The 26,029-nt window shown below is 39.8% G+C and overlaps 2 protein-coding genes across 10 annotated transcripts in view; one reads left to right on the forward strand and one right to left on the reverse strand.

Moving 5' to 3' along the window:
- Nucleotides 1–26,029, forward strand: part of RTN4IP1 (reticulon 4 interacting protein 1) — a 106,850-nt gene that overhangs the window by 61,689 nt on the left and 19,132 nt on the right. For 4 of the 6 annotated variants that reach the window (XM_079971710.1, XM_079971705.1, XM_079971707.1 and 1 more), the window contains one exon: nucleotides 3,160–3,249. In XM_079971710.1, the coding sequence (XP_079827836.1) occupies nucleotides 3,160–3,249 (90 nt within the window). Of the gene's footprint in view, nucleotides 1–3,159; nucleotides 3,292–6,347; nucleotides 7,800–26,029 lie in introns of those variants that run through there. The other 2 variants (XM_079971706.1, XM_079971708.1) reach the window with 2 other exon arrangements.
- Nucleotides 3,906–26,029, reverse strand: part of CRYBG1 (crystallin beta-gamma domain containing 1) — a 91,388-nt gene continuing 69,264 nt past the window's right edge. For 2 of the 4 annotated variants that reach the window (XM_079971596.1, XM_079971597.1), the window contains 12 exons: nucleotides 25,391–25,548; nucleotides 24,362–24,488; nucleotides 22,968–23,113; nucleotides 20,701–20,827; nucleotides 20,524–20,556; nucleotides 19,336–19,448; nucleotides 18,626–18,755; nucleotides 14,852–14,991; nucleotides 12,325–12,448; nucleotides 11,847–12,005; nucleotides 8,902–9,064; nucleotides 3,906–6,245 (listed from right to left, as the gene is read on the reverse strand). In XM_079971596.1, the coding sequence (XP_079827722.1) occupies nucleotides 6,157–6,245; nucleotides 8,902–9,064; nucleotides 11,847–12,005; nucleotides 12,325–12,448; nucleotides 14,852–14,991; nucleotides 18,626–18,755; nucleotides 19,336–19,448; nucleotides 20,524–20,556; nucleotides 20,701–20,827; nucleotides 22,968–23,113; nucleotides 24,362–24,488; nucleotides 25,391–25,548 (1,509 nt within the window). In that variant the 3' untranslated portion in view covers nucleotides 3,906–6,156. The remainder of the gene's footprint in view (nucleotides 6,246–8,901; nucleotides 9,065–11,846; nucleotides 12,006–12,324; nucleotides 12,449–14,851; nucleotides 14,992–18,625; nucleotides 18,756–19,335; nucleotides 19,449–20,523; nucleotides 20,557–20,700; nucleotides 20,828–22,967; nucleotides 23,114–24,361; nucleotides 24,489–25,390; nucleotides 25,549–26,029) is intronic. The other 2 variants (XR_013837596.1, XR_013837597.1) reach the window with 2 other exon arrangements.

A 26,029-nucleotide genomic window follows, 5' to 3' on the forward strand; every position in this document is an offset into this window, starting at 1 on the left:
AAACATCTCTTTGTTTAGTTTTGTTTGCAGCTTAGTTTATTTTGTGGGGTTATTTCCAAGACTTGAGAACTGCCTTTCCCCACTTCCATTTTCTGAATCCTCCATTGGATCCAAGCCATCTTCTGCTAATGGAATGACTCCTTTGGCTCTTTCCCTTGGTAGTGTTGTAGTCCTAGCTAGTTGAGTTAAATTTCAGGAAGCTGGCCAGCCAGCTATGCCCCTTCTGAGACTCCAATCCATTCCCCCACTCCAACAGCCAGTCAGTATTCCATGCCCACCGAGTATGGACAGTCCTCACTATTTGGATTTCTTGTTTGGATTTCTTTCCTACCCACACCTCTTCCCCTCATGTTTTGTATTCAGATTTGTCTTTTGGCCTTTTGCAAAGCTTTGGGATCCTGCAAAGCTTGCCATTTCCCTCTCTCTTGTGCACGAATGGTGCCATGTTAGCTGTATAAAGATTCACACTCTGCAGATCGAGTGCACTGTTAGTACATGGGAGAATACTTCACAGGTCACGGTTATCATGAATGGACAACCAAAAGATACGTGTAACTAGAACTCAGGCTCAATAATTTCACTTCTTTTTTTTCAGGCTGCCAGTTCTGTATTGGTGTATGTAATCCCTTCCCTCCCCAGACTTCATGATTTTAATCTCTCTCCTTTGAACAAACAAGTGTTCTGTGGCCAGGGGGCTGATGCGTAGTTGTAAACAGATAGTGTTTTCATTGCCTAGTTAATCTCCACTTACTATCACGTCATCACTTGCTGAATGCATTTGTCTGACTTGCCCGCCTGTGCACAGGAAGAAATATTTGTCTTAGTCAGGTTGATTGCAGTAAACACTGAATGACATATTGTGCTGGGTACATGGTCAGCCCTTTTCAGGTTTATTGAAACAATGGGTCGGGATCAGCTGGCCAGATAAAGTGTTTAATGCGCCAGATTGCTGTGATCATCAGTTGTAGTGTTCATGTCGCTTTTTTGCATTGCTGAGGGTCAACAAGCCTGTCAGACCAGATGTCTGCAACAATGTAGTGTATGAGTTTTCAGCCTTTTACAGCAGCCTTCAAAAATGATCTTAGTTTAAATTCAAGGGTGTTTCCAACTACACTACTTCTCTTGCCTTGTTTTTAAAGAGTGCTGTAGACTTCATGGAATAGTAAGATTGTGCCCCCTAGAGATTAGTCCTGTGAACCACAAGCTATTTTTCCAAAATGGTGTGTGTGATAGATATTCATTCATAGACTTGCAGAGTTGGAAGAGACCACAAGGCCATCAAGCCCAATCCCCTGCAATGCAGAAATCTTTTGCCCGATGCGGGACATTAACCCACAGCCCTGAGATTGAGAGTCTCATGTTCTACTGATTTGAGCAATTGTGTGTGGAATTACTGTATGTTCCTCATTATCCTATTTCACTTTTTTTCTGAGCTGCGAGGCTTGTTTTAATGGAAGAACTCATTAGCTTCAATTGTGAAGATCACTTGCAGATTTGATTTGTTTGTAGTCTGCATTAAGGCAGTGGCAGCTGGGAGACTGAAGACTTGCAGTGGGTTTTGTATTGCTAATCCTGAGCATTCATGGCAGCCACCCATTTGGTAAAGAGCCCTCTGTGTGCACCAGCTTACATGTTTAGAGCTTCTCCACATGAGGGAGAATCCTGACCAACTCATGCGCCTGTTGGACTCATCCACTCTGCCACTGAATCTGTGGGTGCCAGGGTCAGTTGTGATCAGTGAACATTTTATTGCCTTCCAGTGGTGGTGGTGGTGGTGGTGGTGGTGGTGCAGTTCATTAGGACATTTATTGAATTGCTCCCCCCAAAATATACTCTTAAAGTATTTTTTTAAAGTGCCAGTGCTTATTAAAAGTCCACCTATAGAAGGGAAGGGTCGTAGCTCGTTGTGGAGCATCTGCTGTGTCTGCAGAAGAATCCAGACTCATTTCCCAGCATCTCTAGGTAGGGCTGGGGAAACTTGTTTCTGAACTCCAGGAGAGCTGATGCTAGCCACTGTGGACAATACTGAGCTAGATAGACCAATGGTATGACTCTGTATAAAGGTCATATGGTCCACCTTTAGGAGAGAAATGAAGTACTGGGGTGCTGACACAAAAGTTTTCTGTTGTTTTTTAAAGCCTTGTAGTTATGTGTATAATTAGATGGTGCCAGGACGCGCTTTTCAACAAAACGGAGATAATACACTTATGGGGGGGGGGATTACTGTTCTAAATGTTGGGTCCTTCCTTCTTGCTCCCCTCCCATTTTCTTCTTCCAAAATATTGGAAGAAAGAGCAGATAAACCTGGAATCAAAGGGCTGTTTATATTATGCATGTGTTTTACAAAGTGTTTGGCTTCATCTACTCCAGATAAATAACTGCTTGAAGTGTGTGGGGCATCACTAAAAGTATCTGCAGCTTTTGTTTTTCATTTAGTTAAAAATGATACACCTGATCATGTGTTTTGCCCTTTTCTAGATCTTCATGAGGGACGCAGGTGGCGCTGTGGGTTAAAGCCTCAGCGCCTAGGGCTTGCCGATCGAAAGGTCGGCGGTTCGAATCCCTGCGGCGGGGTGCGCTCCTGCTGCTCGGTCCCAGTGCCTGCCAACCTAGCAGTTCGAAAGCACCTCCGGGTGCAAGTAGATAAATAGGGACCGCTTACCAGCGGGAAGGTAAACGGCGTTTCCGTGTGCGGCTCTGGCTCTGGCTCTGGCTCTGGCCAGAGCAGCGATGTCACGCTGGCCACGTGACCCGGAAGTGTCTCCGGACAGCGCTGGCCCCTGGCCTCTTAAGTGAGATGGGCGCACAACCCCAGAGTCTGTCAAGACTGGCCCGTACGGGCAGGGGTACCTTTACCTTTACCTAGATCTTCATGATCTTCCCCTATAAGTGATTGCTTTTGTACCAATAAGGGTACAATATTGAAAGGAAAACCTGCATTCTCTTTCTTGAGAAATGCTTTATTTCTGCAGAGGTATAATACTTAGTCCTCTTGAGATGCATAGCAACAGTGGTGCACAATCTGTAGGGGAAGCAGGCTAGTTTCAAGCAAACTGAAAATGTTTGCTACTATCTTTTAATGCTATATGCTAATATTTTTGTTGTGGGTTTGTGCTGTTGTGCCATTAGAATAACAATGTATTTCCACCCCCCCTGCAGATACATCCAGTTATTGATCAAGTTTTCTCCTTTTCTGATGTTCCCAAGGCCTTCCAGAAGATGGAAGAAGGGCATGCACGTGGAAAAACGGTGATTAATGTAACAGATAAATAAATATTTTCTGTCTAGGTACTCTGATTTCTGTGAAATTTCTTTAGTTCCTATGTGAGTTTTCTTACATGGGACTTTGGTAAGCTACTAATATCTAGAGGTTAATGCTCTGTTACTGCAGCAGCAATAGAATTCTTATTTTGAAATGATTTTTTGTTATGACACCATGAAACATGGTCATTAAATGCACAGTCTTTGGGAAGCAAAAATGTAACGTTTTCATAAAACTTATTGAAGACAGGCTGGAAAACCCTTAAGGTGTATGGAAAGGGATATTTAAAAAGCTTTTTGTTTTGGATAAGGATTCAGATTAATGCTTTGCTTCTATAGATACCCTTGGCATCAACAGTGTATGTGCAGAATCACTGAGAAAAGTGTAATAGGTCTATCCTCTTCCCCCCCACACTGGAGGCAAGTCTTTTCAGTTTTTATAGCCATATCTCATGAAGCTAATACCGACTGCTTCATGATAGCTGAAAATCTATGCTCCATTTTGTGCCACTCACAGACTCATACTAACTTATTGGCCCTGTAGAGAACGGCTGTAATATGCTATTTTTATCAGCAGTCTATTATTCCTGCTCTTCATCCCTTTTGCCAGAACTTAGAGCTGTTTGTAAACATACACAATAGAATTCATCAGAATAATATTTATTTGTAAAATATGTTTATACAATAGTTTGGGGCACAGAAAAATGTTTATTTTTAAGTAACACACCTTAAAACCAAGTTTCAAAGAAATAAGCAGCAGCTTCTTATCAAGAACACTAGAAATATTTAACCAAAAGCAATAATTTGTACAGCAGATTGAAGTGGAAGTGTGCTAATTTCCTAATAAACAAATTAACAAAATAGTGTTCTCTAACCAAGTCAGTGCAGAAAATCCTAACAGCTTTTCAGGACACTTGACAGAGCATCCCAGATGTGCAAGTAGCAATAGTATTAAGTGGTTTGCATCAGAACATTCAAGATCAAAGTAATAGAAATAACAGAATAATCCTCACACTAAGAAAGAGTAGTAATAGAAATAACAGAATAATCCTTCACACTAAGAAAGAGTAGTAATAGAAATAACAGAATAATCTTCACACTAAGAAAGAGTAGTAATAGAAATATCAGAATAATCTTCACACTAAGAAAGAGTAGTAATAGAAATATCAGAATAATCTTCACACTAAGAAAGAGTAGTAATAGAAATATCAGAATAATCTTCACACTAGGAAAGAGTAGTAATAGAAATAACAGAATAATCTTCACACTAAGAAAGAGTAGTAATAGAAATAACAGAATAATCTTCACACTAAGAAAGAGTAGTAATAGAAATAACAGAATAATCTTCACACTAAGAAAGAGTAGTAATAGAAATATCAGAATAATCTTCACACTAGGAAAGAGTAGTACTTTAAGAGCTATCTTAAGTTTCTATATATAAAACCTATTTCTGTTTTCTCTTGGAAAATTGCTTTGGTTTGCTAGAGATGCCTAGGTACCAAGCATCTATTATATTTGTCATGAGAATGCAAGCTTCTCCATGACTGCCTCTAACATGCGAGTTTTCCTGTAGTTGAATACTCAAGGAATTCAAAATGTTCCCACCTTAGCATAGAGGTAGCCATTTTGCTGGGACTACTTTATAGAATGGCTGCAACTCCTCTAGACTGTTTTTCACCTGAACAGTATGGTGTTAGTGTTTTTCAGGGAACAATTTGGATTATTGTGGAATTCAGATAAAATTTGTACTTAATCACACAAGCTATTGCTGTGGGTTTTCAAATGCAGCATTGTCTGCCCACTACATGCTAAGATGGGAAACAAACAGGATGGGTCGTAAAGCAGGGTACAGAAGTAAAGAGCTTAACACTGAAATAACTCTGAATACATTATCAGTAGTATAAAACTAACATGAAAATTTAGGCAACAATTTTCATCCAAGAAATTTTAGGGCACAGAAGTTGGGAAGCAAACAGTTGTTGGTGGTGCAGCTGCTTGAAAAGAGAGAATTACTATGCTAGCAAAGTCAGTTTTTATGGAATAGTATTTCCTCTTGCATTTCAAAAGTGGTACATTTTGACCTTTAACAAAGAGTTACTAAGGGCTCATTCACACTTCTGCTTGTCCCATACTTTGATGGGTTTTCTGTTTGCCCCACTGCCCTCCCTGGGAAAACCCACACTTTAGCACTGAATCAGAAAATATGAGTGACATTTACTCCAATTCAGTGGTAAATTATTGGCTATGGGAAAGTGATGAGACAAGCAGAAGTCTGGATGAGTCCCATGTTGTATAAAGTAAGGCAGACATGCAGATTTTTAAGGAACTGAGCAGCTTATTTGGCAACCTATTCTATCTGGCAGCAAATGTTTATGGAATATGCATTTTCTTTGATACAAAAGTACAACCACAGGCTTAAGAGTGTACTTTAATACATTTGACTATAATGCTGTAACTCCATTTTAAAAATTGCCTGATTTCATTGGGTTCATTTTATGAGTAAACGGTTCATTATATTTGGTCCAAACAGAATAGCTGCAGGCAAATTTCCAGCAAAAAAAATTCCAGTGCAAAAATGTAAATTCTGTTTCAGCATGAAGCCAAGGAGAATAAAACAAGTCTTTGTAAATAATTTAAAATACCAGATTAAAATGTATTCTGAATGAGTAACTTATCAGTGATGTAAAATAACTGCTTGCAATATGTTTTAACCTTTGAATAACAAATAGGAAAGGGGGTAGGTCTCTCGGTCTTAATCCAAGGGTACAAACAGCATTCACTCACTCACTCAAATTCTGTTCATTGTTTTTAAAAATTACTGTGAAGACTGCTCCAATGTCCTGTTTTCTGCCAGTCTTCATAAAGTTGATGGAACTGATTCTTAGCCTGTGCCATTTATACGACCAGCGGTTCCCAGCACTGTGTTGGCCTGTCTTTGCTGGCTGAACTGAGAACGAGGTGGTTTTGATCATAGTGCTGCCCACCTAAAATTAAACAATAGTTTCAGTATAGCATTTGTGAGCGAAAACAAATCTTTGATGCATCACTGAATCCCCCCAATTCCTCTACTTGTTGTCTTCCTGCAGGATGGCATTCTTGTTTCTGTGCAGTCTCCTCTCAAGACAACATTTGCTTCCCTGCACCCTAGCTGCCATGCAAATTTATCTTGCAACCTGCAAGTATACATGACTTACTGGTTATCAGAAATTCTAATCCTCAGTCTAAGATGTGCCCAATCTATGAAGTATAATGCTATGCGTTTACTTATTTAGCAGATATTCCCTACTGTAAGAGGCTTACACATAAATCCATTTCTTTAATAACCAGGAACTATGAGCTTAGTCTGAGATAGCTATGATCAAAGTCCTAACTTGTTGCATAGAAGGTGAGTCATGACTTTGGTTTGACTGGGTCCACTGGGGTAAATCTCAAGGAATTCAGTGTCACACTTTGATGGATGTTGCATCTGTGAAAACATTTCAACATGCCAGATGGAATGATCCCCCCTCCTCTCCGTTCTGGGGGTTTTCCCAACCCCACTGAGCCAGTTTGAGGGGGCAGCAGAGAGGGAGGAAACCCTATTGTTCAAGGCTTCCATTGATGGTGTTTTTAAGTGGATCCTTTTTTTTTTTTTTTTTAAAGCATTCTTGCTCTATTATTCCACAGAAAAAGGTTTTATGGGGAAATGTAGGGTGGTTGTTTTTTGCTACATTTACATCCTACCTGTCTTCCAAGATAGAACTTCAAGGTGGCATAGACAGGCTTTTCAGGCCATTCCCCATGGTTTTCAACCAAACCATACCTATTGTCATTATTTATTAAATTTATATACTGCCTTTCATCCAAAGTTCACAGGGTAGCTTACAGCATAAAACACAATAAAAACAAAAAATGCATAACATAACAACAACAAAAAATCCTAGGCGCATTTAAAAGGCCATAGATTGTTCTATCAGCCAAAGACTGAATATTTTCACTTGGTGTCTAAAGATAGGTAATGAAGGTGCTGGGCAAGCCTCTCTGAGGAGAGCATTCTGCAAAGGGGGAGCCACTGCAGAAAAGGTCCATTCTAGTGTTATAATGTTGCATCTATTTAGACTGTTGCATTGCATTAACGTGAGACCATGCCCTGAAAACGTGGCTGATCATACTAGAGTTTAGACTGTGTATATTATATGATAATTTGTGTTATTAAATTTTAAACAGGCATTTGCCTATGTTGATAATCATTAATGCTTGTATATCTTTTGAGTATCTACTCTGAAATCCTTGCATCTCACCTCTATGGACTCAAAATTATATATCATGTTCACAACTGATCAAGGGGACTTTTACGAGAGGATGCTTACTACTCAAAATGACTAGCTCTGTTACCCGCAAAGGAATGCTATTTAACTAACAAAATGTAAATTGGCATTCTCAAAGTAGACTGCAGGACATCCTCCAACTCTTCGTGACCCCATGGACACGACTAAACGACAACAAATTTGGCATTTAATTTACACATCAATAATAAAAACAATACTGCTTTCCCCAAATGTTGTATTGTAGATTTCCATTGGCAAGAAACTTGTCTGGAAAAGTATGAGCCGTGGATCATCATGTGGTAGAAACTATTGGAACAGTTTTGGTTATTTTATAAATTACTCAAGATGGTTTTTTGCAGTAGCTAGTAGTGAACAAGTGGATCAGGTTTTGTTTGTTAAAGAAAAAGTCCATCTATCTTTTAGTGTCAGTTCTAACTGCAGCCTCAAGAGGGCAACATAACACACTCTTAGAAAGTACAAGCTTAGTATCAGCTCACAAACTGGAATAGACATTAATATACTGACAAATGCTATTCTTTTCCTCTTTGAGTTGCCACTGGCCCCTTGTTTTTCTATTAAACTAAAGATCCTGACATTAGTATGACTGGAACTCAGTAAATATTAACTTTACTAACCGAGTATTAACACTAAACTGCTCTGATGCAAATAACAAAGCTTGCCGAACTTATTTGGGGCAATATGTCTGTCCAGAATGATTTTGTACTTTGATATTAAGCCTATGCAGTTTTTCAGAGAAAAAGCAGATTTACTACATGGCTTATGATAAAACAGTAAATCCTCAACTCTCTACAAAAATTGACACTATACCTATGCCATCTACAGATTAAACTGCTCAAGTGTTCAGAAAAGACAATAATCTGAATCCAGTTATTAAAACTAATAATAAAAACTTTATTATTAAACTGAAGTCTATATAGATTCTTTAAAAAGCATCACAAATCGATGCAAGGTGGTTTGGTTTTCAGCAGTTGTTTAATGCAAACAGTGCTCTTGACTCCTTACAGTAACTGGCCCAAGCAAAAGTGTGACTTCTGTCTACCAATTCACATTAGCTAAAAGGGCTCAAAAGGTGTGTCCTTCCAACCCCAACCCAGTATGGAAAGCATGCCTTTAAAAAATATTGCTCTGCATTAACCAGATCATAAGGATTTCCGAAGATAATGGACTATTGCTGAAAAACGTGGAATTTAGATTGCACACTCAATACAAACAACACGAAGCCATGTCTTTCTTTCCACTTATCTAACTGAAATTCATTTTCACTAAATACCAATTCAGAGTTGTTTATAACTTACAGCCGGGAAGTTCTTACCTTTAATATCTAATACTAAGTTTGGTTTCATCTTTCTGTAAATCCTCCCATCTGGATTAATACTCCATTTTTGTTTTCCTTCATTCTGCTGAAGTGCCAGGCCCAGTTTGACACCAGGTGTAATCAGGTTACCCACAATTGTCAAGCAAAGTTCTTCTGCCAGCTGTGCAGTTAAATAAAAAGTATGAGTCAAAAAATCTTGGTCTTACTTCCAAAACTAGTATATTTGTGCATATGCATGGATAGGATTGTGGATATTTTCATGTCTCGCTTGATACTTTCCTCTGAACAAACTGATTTTCAGTATTCGGAGATTCTAGTAGTATTCCCACAATATAGCGGCTGTTACTGCAATATTATTTAACATTTGTTCATTCATTCTCTAAAAAAGACTATCTTACATATTATTAGAGGTGCATTAACTGTTTAGTTGCAGTTTTGTCGTGGCTTACTTTTTGCCATACAGAATATGAAGTAGTAGCAGAATGCCATATTTTTAGAGATGAAAAATAAAAGCCTACTAATTATTTGGCATTCAAGGTACCTTGAACAACAGCTTTATTATTTGTACCCCACCTATCAGACTGGGTTGCCCCAGCTACTCTGGGTGGCTTCCAACAAAATATTAAAAATACAAAACCACAGTGAAACATTAGAGCATAAAAAACTTCCCAATACAGGGCGGCCTTCAGGTGTCGTGTAATTATTTTCTTGACATCTGATGGGAGAGTGTTCCACAGGGTAGGCACCACTACTAGAAGGCCCTCTGCCTGTGAACTATTTGTTACGTTTTTATGGAAAAGCAGGATTTAAAAATGCCCAAGGTGGCTAGCAATTCAGTGTCAATGTATTATAATTAAGCAGTATCACAAATATCACAACTCATTATCATTGTATACGTTCACCAAAGCAGCTTGCTAATAACACTCTCCTTCCACATAAACTTGTCTGAATTAAAGATAATTTATCCCTGCTATGTTGAATGGATGACTGATGCCATGAGAGACAGAACAAGCTAGATGTAATGCAATTCCCAGCTGGAGATCATACAAAGTGTATATTACTGAGCAATGGCTAAGTAATAGTTCTACTGTTCTAGGTTGTTAGGCTGCTGAACGGAAAATAATATAGTGCAACTGACTTTGGGGGTTGGTGTGTTGTGCGACAAGCACACGGAGTGCAATGAGACTGAGTGTTTGGGGGGAGAGGCTCAGTTAATTTCACTGTATACAGGTTGTACGTTGACAAAAAAGGTATTATTCTTATCTACTTCAGACTGGGTTGCAAGAATTCAGCTGAGTGCTGAAATGACATATGAAAAGTAATGGTTTAATATCACTTTAATGGTTCCAATGTGTTAAGATGAGGCATTAAACTCAACCCGTCTTGCAGCCTGTTGTAAGTGCACAGCTATTTGCTCCATGTTGAGACATGCTCTTGGTTTATTGCAAGAAAGAAACCCATTCCACTGTGAGTTGAGAAATCTATTGCTTTGGCAGAATGTTTTAGGTCAAGTTATACAACTTAAAAAAAAAAAAGACACATGGCTTGTCACTCAAGCTCTGTTCACTTTGTTTTGATGTTACAGCCTAAATTTATTTTTTTTACTTTGATCATCAAAGTATGTAACTCAGTAGGATTTACTTCCAAGCAATTTTTTTTAGGTCTAGCTGCTAGGCTAGTGTTGGCAGGCACCACTGTTGCAAGCCTTGATGTAGAAGTTCACAATTTGATTTTGAAACAACACATATTTCCACTATAAAGCAGGAACCAAACAGCAATAGAATTATTAATAAATTGTCTAAAAGACTGCTTTCAAAAGTCAACATTTCCTCCTATATTTGTCAAGGTTCCAGGTCAGTAATAATAATTACCGTATTTTTCGCTCTATAAGACGCACCAGACCACAAGACACACCTAGTTTTTGGAGGAGGAAAACAAGAAAAAAAAATATTCTGAATCTCAGAAGCCAGAACAGCAAGAGGGATCGCTGCGCAGTGAAAGCAGTGATCCCTCTTGCTGTTCTGGCTTCTGGGATCGCTGCGCAGCCTGCATTCGCTCCATAAGATGCACACACATTTCCCCTTACTTTTTAGGAGGGAAAAAGTGAGTCTTATAGAGCAAAAAATACGGTATATAGACTCATTGCTTTCAAAGGGCTCAAAAAAGTCAGCAAGAGAGACTATAAAAACCCTGAAAAATCCAGTATCTTCCTCCTGTAAAGCAGCTATTATTTTAGCACTTCCATGTCTTTAGTAATCTTGTTTTTTTAAAAATATAAAGAAGCATAAAAAGTTGCATTGAACACAAGGTACAGCTACTTAGTGCAGCAAATAATAAGGGGGGGGGGGCCAAGAGGAATATAGCCTCTTGTCAAAGTCCTTTTTGCTTTCCCCTTAAGAATCACTATGGGGCTGCACTCATAGGAAATCCAACATGGGCAGCTGTTGGGGCTCAGTGCATCCTGGCAGTCTCACCAGGGCTGACATCAGAGCCTCCCCACCCAGGTGCTTCTTTAAACTGTTACCCTCCTTATATGTTTTACCCAGTGGGCAACCTTTTGGATGGCAGCCATGTCATCCCCAATCCTTCATGAGTGTGCTCCATTTCCCAGGCTTCAATGCTGCTTCGACCACGTAAATACATCCGAGGGGGAGTTAAATGACTGGCAGTAGTAGCAATGTCAGGGGGCAGCAACAGAGCCAGGCAGCAGTGGCAGATGGGGAAAGCCACTGGTGTTAAAAAGCCAAGGACCCGCTAAGCCTGGCACCAGCCCATTTACGAAGCTGCCGACGCAAAATAGAAGCATGCTTTTCATCAAACTGCTGAAGAGCTCATGTTCCCATTTCAGTTACTATTCACTTATCACAGTATAGAAAAGTTATTTCCTATTTTTCCTATAGGATGGGTGCTGTTAGCAAGTAATTATTAAGGCAGAACCTTACCCTACTTTTGATGTATCCATCTTGATAAATCCAGACTTGTTCATCAGATTTAGCATCTTCCACAACCTGTATCCTAAGAAGATTCAAGTCATCTACATTTCCATCAGTTGACATGAACTTCTTTGTTACTTTGTTTCTCAGTCTGAAATATGCTTTTTTCTGTAAATAAATAAATCATGGCTTTTAACACTACAGTACCAGCAAACATTATGAGCCCTGTCTGGCTAACCTTGACCTAATAATGTAATTAATATTACCAACGGCACTTCAAGATGCTTCCCCCTTTTTACAGACAATAGTGTCGCAACCCTGGATTAGGGAAATACATAAAATATGACGTTATTAACTTGATACTCTTGTGTAATACTAGGATAATGGGATTGAATCGGAGGAGAGCTGATCAGTGCCATAGTACTAGTAAAAAGATAGAAGATTCACAGATGGTTCTGACATCCCAGAGTAAATTGTAGTGTCTTACCTGTAGTAAAGGCCGTAGAGAACCTATTTTGTGGTAGCCACTTGACTCATACCAGTTTGGTATTTTCTGAGGTGATAATAAAATCTGACGACCTTTATAGTTACTGTATTCATAAATAATCCATCTGAAACAAACAATATTTTAGTAACTAGGTACATTAAAAAGTGCTGAGGAGAAACAACCTTTTAAAAATATTTACTGCGGTAGTATTGCATACTAGTGTCTCTTCTCACCCTGCTCACCACTTCTGCCAGCCCATTGTTGGCCCTCCGTTTTACACTTCACCAACCCCCCCTCCCCTTTTTTTACACCCTATTGCCAGCTGTGGGGAGGAAACCAAAGGAGAAAGTCCTTTCCCCCTTTGTTGTCATCCTCTCTGCTACTGTGAGGAGTACGCTATGTGAATAGGAGAGAAAACGTTAGAAAGCAGACTTCCTTCTTCCTCTTGCATGGAATGTGGGGTGGGGATGAAAGCTGCTTTCTCCTTCTCTCCAGAGGAATAAGCAGGACAGGCCCGAGCCTCCTGCTCTGCTGCCATCTCTCCCTGCGCCCCCCAGTCTTGGCCTCCTACCTAGCTAACACTGAAACAGCATCGTTGATTTGAGGTGTACAGCAACAGCAGAGCAGGACAGTTGCTGGGAAGCTGCTCTGGTCTGACCTGGCTATTCTCCTGTGGCTCATCTGGGCCTCCCAACCCCCATGCATATTGCCAGGGCTGCCTGCTCATTTGCCTGCCTATTCTGTTGTCACACTGCACTTTGCATGGCTGCCCAACACAGCATGGTGACATTTTTACAATTACATACAACAGTATATATATATCTTGCTTAAGCAGCAGATCTACTATTATTATGCCTCATGAAAACCAGTGAGAGTTGCCTCTAAGTGAATACGTTTAGGTGGGTGGCTTTATGACTGTATTGCACAGAACAGTGGTGTATGTTTGAGCCCAATAAAACCATCATAATAGCCAAAGGCCTAATAAAAAGCAGGAAATGTCACTGTGAAAGCTGAGATGGGTTCAAGTCTGTCCTTTGCTCAAGCCACCCAAAGCTTGTAAAGTAACTAACAAACTGATCCACAGATCTTAATTTAAAGGGTTGTTTTTTTTAATCAAAAAATTATGCAGTAACACTTGACTAATCCATGATTAATGATCCAATGCTAACTGGGATATGAAGCCAGGGTATGAAGTGGGCTTAAAATTCACAGTGTGTAGTAAGAATTATATATGAACTGAGCACCCTATCCCACCCCTTTTTCTGTTTTTCTAGCCTCTGCTTGCAAGCAGACCTTGCCAACATCTCCCTACCCTACAGTCTTGGAGTAGGCCTTAGCTTGGAAAGGGAAACCACGGAAACTTGGCTTTGTTTCACTGTTTGGGATCTTTACAAATTATGGATAAATGTTACGTCACCACTAGGCCCAAGGCAACTAACCATTTTTTTTTAAAAAAAACATGCAGGTACCTGAATTTTCACCTGGAATGAGTTTTCTGGCAATTCTGTTAAACATGGTGTATTTAGATAATGTCCTGCTACATAAACCACTACTGAAAACTTGACAGAGTAACAAGCCTGAGTTCATCCTCGCTTCAGTTAAGACAGCCTAAAATACCCAGGTTCAAATTCTTACAGCAGGGGTGAGGACAGTGTTCTAAACTTCCATTGTTCTAGGCGCATTTTGCAACTGAGAAATCCATAAGCGTGAGCAATTTCTGAGCTCTGGACGCAGTACTGCACCTAAGATTTCAGATTAAAACTACAGAGTGGAAGGAAAGGAAGACTTTTTTCTGCCTCCCCACTTCTAGCTACTCTGAGAAGAATGGAGAAGAGACCCTTTAAAAAATATTAGGGGGTGGGCAGGGGAAGGACTAGATCATGTACAAAATGAACATAGAATTTTAGCTGCGGTTCATTCATTTTCAGCTTTGTATTCTTGTTATAAAAAAGTGTGCCTAGACATTCTGTTGTTGCGCCCATAACCTCGGTTTCAGGTGCCATTTAGCTCCTAGCCATCGTATCTCAGTTTCTAACACTGGGTGAGGAGCCTCAGGCCCAGGACCCAAATGCGAACCCCAGGCCTTTCTGTCTGGTCCTTGGTATTCTTCAGAGGCCACACCTCTCACTAGCCACACTTTGCACTGTCCTTGTGTTTTTGTCTGGCTGGAATGCATCCTTGAACTGTATGATGCCTCTTGATTGCACAAAGAGTGCACCAACGCCTGACTTTGGTGTGTAGTCCAGTATACAAAGGTAAGAGTCAGAGTCATTGCTCTTCTTACTTATGCCTTTGGTCCCCTTGCTGCTGAGATCTGGTCTCTGGAAGGTTGCATAGAAGGGAATGTGGTCCTTGGACTGAAAAATAGTCCCTATCCCTGCCTTAGAGACAGGAACATCTTTTTAAAAGACAGTGTATCTACAAAATTCCACTTAACAGTGCAACCCTGTACATGTATACTTAAAAGTAAGCCTCACTTAGTTCATTCTACAAATAACAAATCCCTCACTTCAGAAAGTGAACTTACATGCCACCATGGACATCTACTGAAGCCACATGACGGTTGTAGCCAAGGAACTGGAGATTTAAGACCTCGGTAGTAAATTCCATTTTCTTTCCGTTGAAGTCTTCCTTTTCAAAAAGGGCTATGGTTGGCTCAGAAAGTTCCTGTTTTAAAAGAGAAGGTTGTTTATTTCTTGTACATCTGATGTTTACTAATGTGCTGGACAGTTGCGAGATGTTCATCAAGCACTATACACCACTTAAATCTGGGTCATCCCCTACCTCAGTGCTGCATTACACTGCTATTACCTTAGCTAAAACTGTATGTTACAGCAACTTGCCTTTGAACAATTCTCCAACAGAGGAATGGTTGGGGAGGTTAGTTCAGTAATACTGTACTGTAAACCATGGCATCTGGAAAGGCTTCAAGTCCTCAGTTCAAGCTAAATAACTTATCTAACACAGCTATCTTTTCAGAGAAATGAAAAACAAGTCCTCTGGTCTGGAACTGACTAGGTGGCAAGTCTGTATAAAAGGCATTACTCATGAAAAAGTTATTCCAAGTGTGGGATGAAAACTGGAAAGAGAAGCAAGGTGATGACTTACAGCCACACCTTCCATTCTTGGCTGGCATCTTCATGAGTCAGCAACAGCTAAAATTGCAGAACTTTTCCTACAGCTATATGGATGTGCTGCAAATCTGTAATTCTTTATAAAGTAAGAACTCTAAACTCTGCTACTCAGGATTTTATACATAACACTTATTTTATGCACTTATTCCATGCATAAGAGTTACTAATTTATAATTCTAGACAAGGTATAGATAAAGTCAAGGTGTATTCATGGGCCTTACTGTCATACAAAATGTTTCAAACGTACTCATGGCATTTCTGCTAAGGCTTAGATTGGTGAGGACCATATGGTTTGTAGGGAAGGATTTGGAGTTGGCACAGAAATCCTTTTGCAGCATTAAAATTATTGAATGAGAGAAATAATACTGTACTCGAATGTAATGCACACCTTTCTTGGCTAAATTACTTCGCAAAAGTAATTTAGGGTATACATGGTTTTGAAAACTGAGGTAGGCATTAGATTCAATGGCACATTAGATTCAAATAAATACGGTATATGCTTTAAGAAAAAATTATAGTGAAATGGCAGGGGTGTGACAAAAATACTTAAATAGTCTCAAACTGAGTAGGAGAACTTGGGCACCAATTCTTAGAATTACAATTCTTATATAAACCAGCTAAGATAGATCAATTCAGCTGGCCTGATGAAGAGTCCTTCGGCAGCTGACATATGAGAAAAATGAAGAGCCAAAGGCAGTTGATTTCTTAGCAGAGCCGATGAAATGGTCCTGCTTTCCTTCTGTGTCTCTGGTGCAGCTTGATGGAATGGGCGCTACTAGGTGACAGTTGAGGAAAAGCCAAAGGCAGCTGGCTTCTCAGCAGAGCCCATGAACATCTGAGTAAAACAGCCTTCCAAGTCTGTGGAATTATCTTGTTTATATATAAGCAAGATATAAATTAGATTCCAGGCATGCTGTTTAGTGATACTTCTTTAGTATGTTAGCACAACCTGCAAATTTTCAAGGTGTTTATTGATGTGAAAAGGCAGGTGCCTTGCCATTTGTTTGTTTTGTTAACAGAACTTTCAAAGAAAACATTTACTTAGCACCAACAACTTCTTTCAGTGCAAATTAACAACTACCAAATTGCTTTGCTTTGCGGTTGAATCTGTTATGCCTAAAATTGACAACTACTACTAGACAAATGTAGAGCACGTAATTTATGGGCTTTGGGCCTTCATGGTCAATTAAATGAATACTGTGTATTTATTAAGAAGTAAGCACTTCTAGTGGGACGCAGGTGGCGCTGTGGGTTAAAGCCTCAGCGCCTAGGGCTTGCCGATCGAAAGGTCGGCGGTTCGAATCCCTGCGGCGGGGTGCGCTCCCGCTGCTCGGTCCCAGCGCCTGCCAACCTAGCAGTTCGAAAGCACCTCCGGGTGCAAGTAGATAAATAGGGACCGCTTACCAGCGGGAAGGTAAACGGCGTTTCTGTGTGCGGCTCTGGCTCTGGCTCTGGCCAGAGCAGCGATGTCACGCTGGCCACGTGACCCGGAAGTGTCTCCGGACAGCGCTGGCCCCTGGCCTCTTAAGTGAGATGGGCGCACAACCCCAGAGTCTGTCAAGACTGGCCCGTACGGGCAGGGGTACCTTTACCTTTACTTAAGCACTTCTAGTACATTTTTTTCTAGTGCTGCTATGAATTTTTATCTTGAGAAAAACAAGCGTGGAGTATGAAATACTCATTAAAACTTTTCCAAATACGTTGTCTTCTTCATTTCATGGCACTTTACACCCACTCCCTGTGTGATTCTAGCCAATCAGGGTTTATAAACTAACAATATGACATCATGGTATTATGTAGCCAATCAGATTTGATTATGTACCATAAGCAATAAGGGCAAATAAGACAGCATTGACCACCCTGGGAAGCTGGGACAATTGAGCATTCCTGTCTTGTGCTGCATAAGAAAGCAGGAATCAGCCAACTCAACTGGCAGTATAGGAATATATTTTGTCTTACTGCATCCTCCGTGAACATTTTGCTCATTAATTTGCTCCTTCAAGAATTTTATTTCATGAAAATTACCTCCCCCCCCCCCCGAAACTCATCCTCTACTTTATATCAACAGATGTATGTGAAGGGGAGGGGCTGGCAAGACAGCTGACCTGATTGCAAATGTAGGCAGGCTGAAAGGGAAATGTTGAGGAGAGGGGAGGTTGAGGAAGACCTTCTGGTCTACAATGGCTGTGTAAAAGGCAGCCATCAGAAGCAAAAAAGTATTAATGTTGGCTGGAAGTGAGAAAGGACTAAGGATTTAAGGACAGATAAAGGAGTGCAAGTACAAGGGAAGGTGGGAGGGAATATAATTTAGAGAATATTAAAGAATCGAGAGAAGGTCAGAGGAAGCAGAAAGGACTCAAGTTATACAAAGGGGAGGAGGGCTGGGCACAAAATGCTCTATGTTGCTTAGGATTAATTTGGATGCTTTTAAAAAGAGCCAGCAAGAGAAACTTTGTGATGGGTAGAATCCTGATATCTCTCAAAAGTGAGGGATTCACCATGTACCATCTGAAGCAAGAATATGTTCTGGGAATCTTAGGGTTCTCATTATAAGGGGAAACTTTACAAGGTAAATAAAATTTTAAGCAGAGGTTGGATGGCATCTCTCATGTATGATTTAGTTGAGATTTCTGCATTGCAAGGGTTGGACTAGATGACCCTTGGGGGACCCTCCAACTCTACGATTCTATAGCTCTGTGATTCTGTGAAATACATGTAGCTGCCCTGTCATATTTACTCTGGCCCTCAGTTAATGGAGGGAATTTTTGCTTTAGTTGATTAATCTTCTGAAGTCACAGAATCAACCCTGAAAAATAGTTTGGCAAAGATTTAACTGCTCGATTATTCTTTGAACTGCTTTTTTACTAATCATGAGCTCCCCTAGGAATATGTACTGAAGGGTGGGATACAAAATTTGTTACATAAACCAACAATTAATGGTAGGATTTTGCAATATCTAAAAATATGGATAACCATGCAGGTTGTTCCATGCTAATTTGCTGTCAGCTCCATAGAGCTACAATATATGCTTCCTTTCCCCCAAATAAACTATTTAGCAGCATATTTTTAAGGTCACTTTTTGCTTCTATAACTTAAGTCATAAAACTTAGCTCAGTAATGAGGCAATTTCAGCTTGCAATGGCTATCCCACTCTTTGTAAAACTTACAATATTTACAACTTTTAAGGACTTCAAGCATGTTTTGGGTAGGCAACCCATTGCAGACAGATTAGGATAGGCTCCTTCTTCTAACACATACTGATTTCCAGAAAAATTTTCTTCATCATATGCAATCCAACTGCAAAAAAGAAGAAAATGGCAATGTTAAATTCTTGCTTTGTTGTTAATTGCCAGTTTTCTTAATTGTTAGTTTTGTTAATTGCCATTTCAACCCAAGCTCTGTGTAGCTTGAAAGCCTGCTGCCCGAGTGCTCAGTCAGATGTAGCATTATTCTTCATCAATAAAGAATAAGAATATTCCATTAATAGGCTTTTAAAAATACATATTTCCTTACTGCTATGTTTAAGAGACTTAGCATCATGCAATGCAGGATCAACATGTTCTTGTGCGAAGTTATTCAGAATGAGCAGAGACATGCATTCTAAAGGGTGGGGAAATAATCATGAAGGCAAGAAGTGTGCATTCAAATCCCTTCCACTACACTTTTGAATACACAAAATGCTTGTCATTATCCTTAGTTGCTCCCTTACATTTTTAGACAGATTTTACTATTAAGAACAAAAACCTTGATTCCACTAATCCCAAATGGGAAGATGCATCCACCCTGAGCCTATTCAGTGTTACTCAGATGGTTTGTATCTGTTGCACACTCAGAAGCTTGCTTCCTTGGGAGTTCAATGATGCAATTTCGTACTCACCTGCCAGATAATACTTTTAAAGACATAGCAGGGAATGTCTCCTCGATCTCTGAAGTATCTTTCTCAAATATTTGACAGTTACCCTGGAACTCTGGTTCCGAAAATAGCTGGACCTTTAAAGACAAAGCAGGTCATGTTAAACACTAAACATTGTGCTCAGGACAATTCCAACATAGTGAGTGTCAGAAAAGACCTGCAGAAATAAATGAATTTAACTAATGCACTTAGTTGGGTATCACCCCATGTTGTTAAACAGATAATTCTGATAACATTTTAATTATCTATGAATACAAGCAAAACATTTTTTTAAACTAAAATAAAAATGTAAGCAATGTACATTTATGTAAGACTTATTTCCAAACTATTTTACAAAGATGACTTTGTAGTAGAATTTGACAGTCAATTCTTGATTCCATTTGCTGACCTGGAAGTGAAACTTTATTCTAAGATAGACAAACTGTCTTTTCCCTTATTGTTACGGCTCCACTGGCAACAGTATCTTTTGATCTGATGTGTTCGTGCCACAGTGAAGAATGAAAAGACAGGCTAGAGCTTGAGCAGACTGAATGTTGGTTCAACTTGAAAGCAGTGAGATTTTTCAATTTTGATGAGATCGCATTCCTGAGCTTGGTACTTCAGACAAAGGTGGGAACTCACTCCTGTAGTCATATTGAGCTTCTGAAGCAGAGCGCTCCCATGCTTCCAAGTGCCTTGGAACTCAGGCAACATCAGGCAAGATCCCTCTCAAGAGTCAGGGGATGAGCAGGGCTGATGGTGACTGCACATTTTGGCCAGTAGCTAAGGCTCACCAAAATTTGTGGGCTCTTCCCCATTGCCAAAACCAATATTATCCTTCCATGTGTTGGCCAGGTCTGCATGATACCATGTAGAGAAGCACCCTGGGAAGATTGAAAAGTCCTTTCGCAAAAAAGCCTGAGTATTTTAGGAAACCCTGAGCATCATCTGCAAATACATTTGTTCTTGCATTAAAAGGACCAGGACATTTGCATTAGATACACATTTTCTCTCAAGCATCTGGCAAAACTTGACAAGGACTCAGTCTGCCTCCTCCCAGGGTACTGATTCCACTTTGTGAATCTCTCTGCCTACAGCCTCTCTACTCGTCTTTTTTTATGTTATCTCAATTCAGCTTGCTATATTTGCTATGTAAAAGCTTGGAAGCTTTACCTTAAATTTCCCCGTATGATCACTCATGTTGTCCTAAAATAAATGGAGGGAAAAAGAGACAAATATGACGCCAGAAATATACATTATACAGAAAGAATATTGATTAATGAAATACGGAGCAAGCTAGCTTGGTAGGAAATAAAATAAAACCCAGCAGAACAAACAAACAAACCTTACCAAAATTATGGGTTGAACTGAAGAGATCTTACAACTTTTAGCTCCCCATGTACCATAGTTGGGGTATAGTCCTTTATCAAGGATATACTGCTCTCCTGTAAAGTCAGGATTTTCATACGCCACCCACCTGTGGGGGGGGGGGGAAATCATGATTTATGCTCTAATTAATTGATGCATTGTATTTTTAAAAAACAATTCAATCAAACATTTAATTATGAATGTTGTAGGAAATGACTGACATTAAGTAAGCTGTACTCAATGTACTTAGCTTCATATAAAAATAATATATTTGCAAACACAGCAAGGATTTTATAAAGTCATCAGAATGAAACGTTATATTGTTTGCCTCTAATAATACAGCTCAAAACACCCAAATTACAGTTCAAAACACCCAAAATATATTAAGCAACATTATGATGGGGAAAGGTAAAAATGGTAAAGCATGACATCATTACTCTGAAAGTAAGGCAATTTTCTTAAGTCCGGTTCAGGTAGTTATATTTAGCATAGCCCAATGAATAAATCTAGTTTGCTAACAACTTAAGAGATATATGTACCATTGTCTAATTTCACACTGGGCTAGTAATGTGAGCGAGCAAGGTTTGTTATTGGTATGAGCTTTCGTGTGCATGCACACTTCTTCAGATACACTGAAATAGAAGTCACCAGACCCTTATATATAGTGAGAGGATGGGGAGAGGTATTACTCAGAAGGGTGGTGGGAATGGGTGATTGGCTGATGGGTGGTAAACCTGTTGACGACTGTACGACTGACGACTGCAATTGGTCTTTTTCCTGTTGGTCTCTAAGGTGCTACTGGAAGGATTTTTTTTTTTATTCACTATTCATAGTTCGTTTCTGTCCGAAGAAGCAAGATTTTAGGTTTCTTAGTTCAAGACATGGATAATAAACTCTGGTAAAGCAAAGTTGCATTTCAGTAAAATTATACCAGGCATATGAAGCATGCCTAGCATGAAAGCACTGTATGTTTTGCCCATTGAAGTGCCACATTTTAAAAGTTTACCATTTCCTTTTATTCTGACTCATGTTTAACAGATCCATCAACACACTGTTGATTAATCATTTGAGGCATATGCCTTAAGCACACACCCAACATGCTCTGTAAACTGCTTAGTCAAACTGACGGAGGGATGAACAGTATGTTAACCATGAAGATCAAACTGAAATGGGACATGTTTATACTTGAACATCACATGCAATAGAAATTTTGAAAATAAAGCAGGCTTGGCCAGTCTCTTGGACAAATAAATGTATCGGGCTTCTAGTGCTGCAAACACTAAGGCTATGTTGCAAATGTTCAGGTCTGAAAATCCACACAAATTATGTTTGTTTACTCATTCTCTATGGGATCTCCATGAAAATGAGTTGAGTGATTGGTGCTACCCATGTGCCAATTATTCCAGAAAAGGAAGATGCAGAACTAGGTTTTGCCTTCCTGTTAGTGCTGATATGCAACTACCCTGGTTGGTACACCCAAAGGAATCCTGTATATATATTCATAAAAACTGCTGTGGGAAGCAGGAAAAAACATGTTGCTCAAAGAAGCCATAAACTGTGGAAAAAATACCAGATCTCACTTGAGACATAACTCCCAGAACTATACGGCAGCCAAAGATAAAAATGTAATGGAAGAAAGGAACTCAAATTTCTCTGTTCCTTCAAGGAAGGCTAGCTGGATTCAATTATTTATCCCTCAGGAATGTGCATCATGACAGTTCACTCGTGCCCTCTCTTCTAAAATTGGATTATTATCCTGCTTTGTTAACTGACATTAAACGAGTTCCATGGTATAGACATAGTAAGTAACTGTTGCTCAATACAAACCAGGATCCCTGCACCAAAGCTGGTATGTGAAAGGATGGGTGTCACACACCCTCAACTTCATAAACCATGGCTTGCCAAGGCTGTCTTGAACTAGTACACTCTCAATGCATGTTCTGATGAAAATATCTGTTTAGTAGTACTCAATTAGGAGCAACAGACACACGACCTTAGGTGCTGGATGAAGATTGCTACGTTCCTCTCATTTCATACACCTAATCTAGAAGACTAATCTGCATGGTAGGAACAGTACAGATTATCCTTTCTGCAACACAATGCTAAAACAGCTATAACAACAGGAAACACATACAAAGACAACAAAGAAGTAATACCAAGTTACTGATTCAGGCCTCTTTTCCTTGTACTTATCTCTTTACAGCAAATTAACCATTTAAAATGAAAATGAAGCTACACATCTGACTTACACTCCACTTAACACATTTATGGATTGAGTCCTTAGTCCGTAGCCAGTATCCTTTAAATGGGAAACAATTCCTGAAACGCTTATATTGGAACCTTTAGTCCCAAAGTCTTTTTCAGCATACATTATCATGTGAGGTTGCATAAAACTCTGTGGAAAGAAAGAAAACAACAGAAAGTCATCAAGGCAAAAGAAATACAGTCTCTGTGATAGAAGACTATAACTCTAAGCAGGTGTTTTGGGTGCAGATGTTGGGTGCATTAAGGTTTCCCACCCCTGCCCTACACTGTAAAAGACATACTTCCTCTGAAGTCCACTCCAAAACTCAAAAGATTTATTTAAATTGGAAGGAGAAAAGATGCCTTGCATAGTTAAAACAATATGCGGTGACAGGGGAAAGAAGTGGCCTTGCAGAATTGGTGCTCCACATCTTTAAATTGCAAGGGCAGATGCCAGCTTAAACTTTAAAGCACTTTAAATATGGGTATACACTGAAGTGTGTATCAAAGCACTGATGCAGTTTCTTGTAAGCATTGCACTGCTTCTGTCTTCAACCTGCTGGTTCCATTTAACAACAGACAACACTAGGCTGGAACTGTTGTCCTGTGTTCAGAGTTATGTTGATGAATACAGGCCAGCTTTAATGTGAGAACAGAAATAAAGGAAGTCCAAATGAAAGCACTCTGTACTGGTCAAGCTGAGCCATGCAAGGCCACAAATAACCATGCTGCTCTTTCCCAGATTCCTTCCTGGCCTTCAGATTAGAGGCTGACTTGCTCTTGTTCCTCCCCTTAGCCACCAGGATTGGTGCCTGCCTACTTTTCTCCTCCTCCAGAGAAAACAAGAGAGGTTGAAATCCCTGGCACTCCTCCCTCTTCTCTGATCCACCCTGTCTTCCTCCTTTCTCTGGCATCTGCTGCTGTAGCTATATAGCTGTTTCCTGGCATTGGGCAGGCTGACAATGTTTGCCCAAACTTGCACATTATCAGGCAGCAGCCCCAGGAAAGCTTCTGTCTACTATACAGTCTAGTCAAGAAGTAGTTCTTTCAATGGAATACATACTCAAAAACATATTCAAACCAACCTCTCCTTTGTATGCATGCCTGTACATTCCATATTTGGATGCACGTCCAAATTAGGCCTGCTGTTTGTGATCCACCAGGTTTCTGTTTCCCTCCCTCTTTCACACACATCCACCCACCCCACATACTGGATATGGGGGAGCATGGGGGGGGGGGATTGAATGGAATTTTATGAGAAGGGCAAAATGTCTTCCCACTCTCAATTCCCACCCCCCATGCAAACAAAGACAGTGGGATGAAGCAAAACAGAGCGAACCACAAACGTTATTACGTGTTTTCCCAAGACTACACTTGTTTTCATCATTTTTAAACTTACCCCTAGAACAGGCCTGAGCGACTGCACCTGCTCATCATAACCACCCCAGTCCATCCATTCCTGGTATTCTCCTTCTTCCAGCAAATACTGATGCCCTGCAAACTCTGGCTTCTCATAAGCAACCCAACTAAAAAGGGTAAACAAATTTTTTGAAAAAGTAGTAGTATAATGTGTAAACAAAATAATGTATGTACAAAACATGTGATCTTATTGCATTAACAGCAAAAAATAAAATAATGAGATGAGCAGCAAAAATGATAATTAAAATAAATTGTTATAAAAACTGCAAATGAAATAAGGGACAGGACCCACAATTTCAGTGGGAGATCTTTAAACACATGACCAATTTAGCCACCTTTTATTCCGATTTAATACCTCACATTTTAACAAAAGAATGTGGGAAAGAACTATGTGGACTAACAGTGCAATTTTATACATGCCTATTCAGAAATAAGCCATTTTGTGTTAAGGGGGCTTACTCCCAGGATAAGCAGGTATGCTGTTACAGCAGTAACAAACTAAAGTCAGATACATCTTCCAGAAGTCAAGCAACATCTCTAAAATTAAGCATCATGTGGCATTTATATTTACATATGCTGCAATCCTTACCTACTGATCTCAGAAGGATTGCATTATACATCACAGTATCAACACAGCATTAAGAAAGTTTGCTAGCTAATGTTTCAACACTTTTCAAGAGTAAATTAATGGGGACAAAAGAACATCTTATCACAAACATGCATATCACATAAGTATTATGGCTGCTTCATACACTCTGGAAATTAGCAGGTATCATATATGAAGTGAACATTGTGTTTCCTGTAATGTAATAGAACCACAACCCTCCTTCCTCTGTCTGTCTGTCTCATTGTGCATACATGCTGCAGGACCCTAGACTCATTCATTATGATCCTTCATAGGAGGTATATGCTGTGGACATGGACAGTCCAGTCAACTTCTTGTTACACAATAGTCTCTACACTATAGTAGCTGCCTGCTGAAAAGTCACCTGCTCCAGGCAATACTTACATTCCTCCCTTCACTTTTATGGATCCTATTGATGTGAGTGTTCCTGTTTCCAGCTCTGCTGATTCTTCTTTTTCATTTCCTTCCACAGCAAGAGCTACTAATTCTGAATCAAGCTCTACATGTTTTCCTTCAAAGAATGGCTTTTCGTAAATAATGACCTTTAGCAAAAGGAGGGAAATGGTAAATAATATTTAATATTGTGCCTTTTCCAAGACCTCAGTATGCTTTCACATGTATTATCTAACATCACAATCCTAGTCATTGCCTATTCAGAAGTTAACCTTACTGAATACAACAAGGCTTACCTCCAAGTAAGTAGGATTTCAGCCTTAGTATTCTTTATACATTATTTAAATTAGGGCTTTAAAAAAAATCAATACCATTGCCACATAAGATAAACGTTTCTCATCGCCCACTCCTAGGCCCAGGCAAATCCCCTTCCCTAAGAGATTCAACTGATAACCCCATTTAAGCAGCAGTCAGATCCAGACTTAGGATGCAACACAAACCCCCTTATTCTGGGCTGTGTGGGTTTGTACTGAGCAGAAGTGTCATTTGACCTGTGCCTGCTGGCTGCCAAATATGCAGTAGAATGCTCACAGGTTTCCTTCAGATGGGAGGAGGCAGAGCTGAGAGGAT

The sequence above is a fragment of the Podarcis cretensis genome (genome assembly GCF_951804945.1).
Source record: "Podarcis cretensis genome assembly, chromosome: 3".
Lineage (NCBI taxonomy): Eukaryota > Metazoa > Chordata > Lepidosauria > Squamata > Lacertidae > Podarcis > Podarcis cretensis.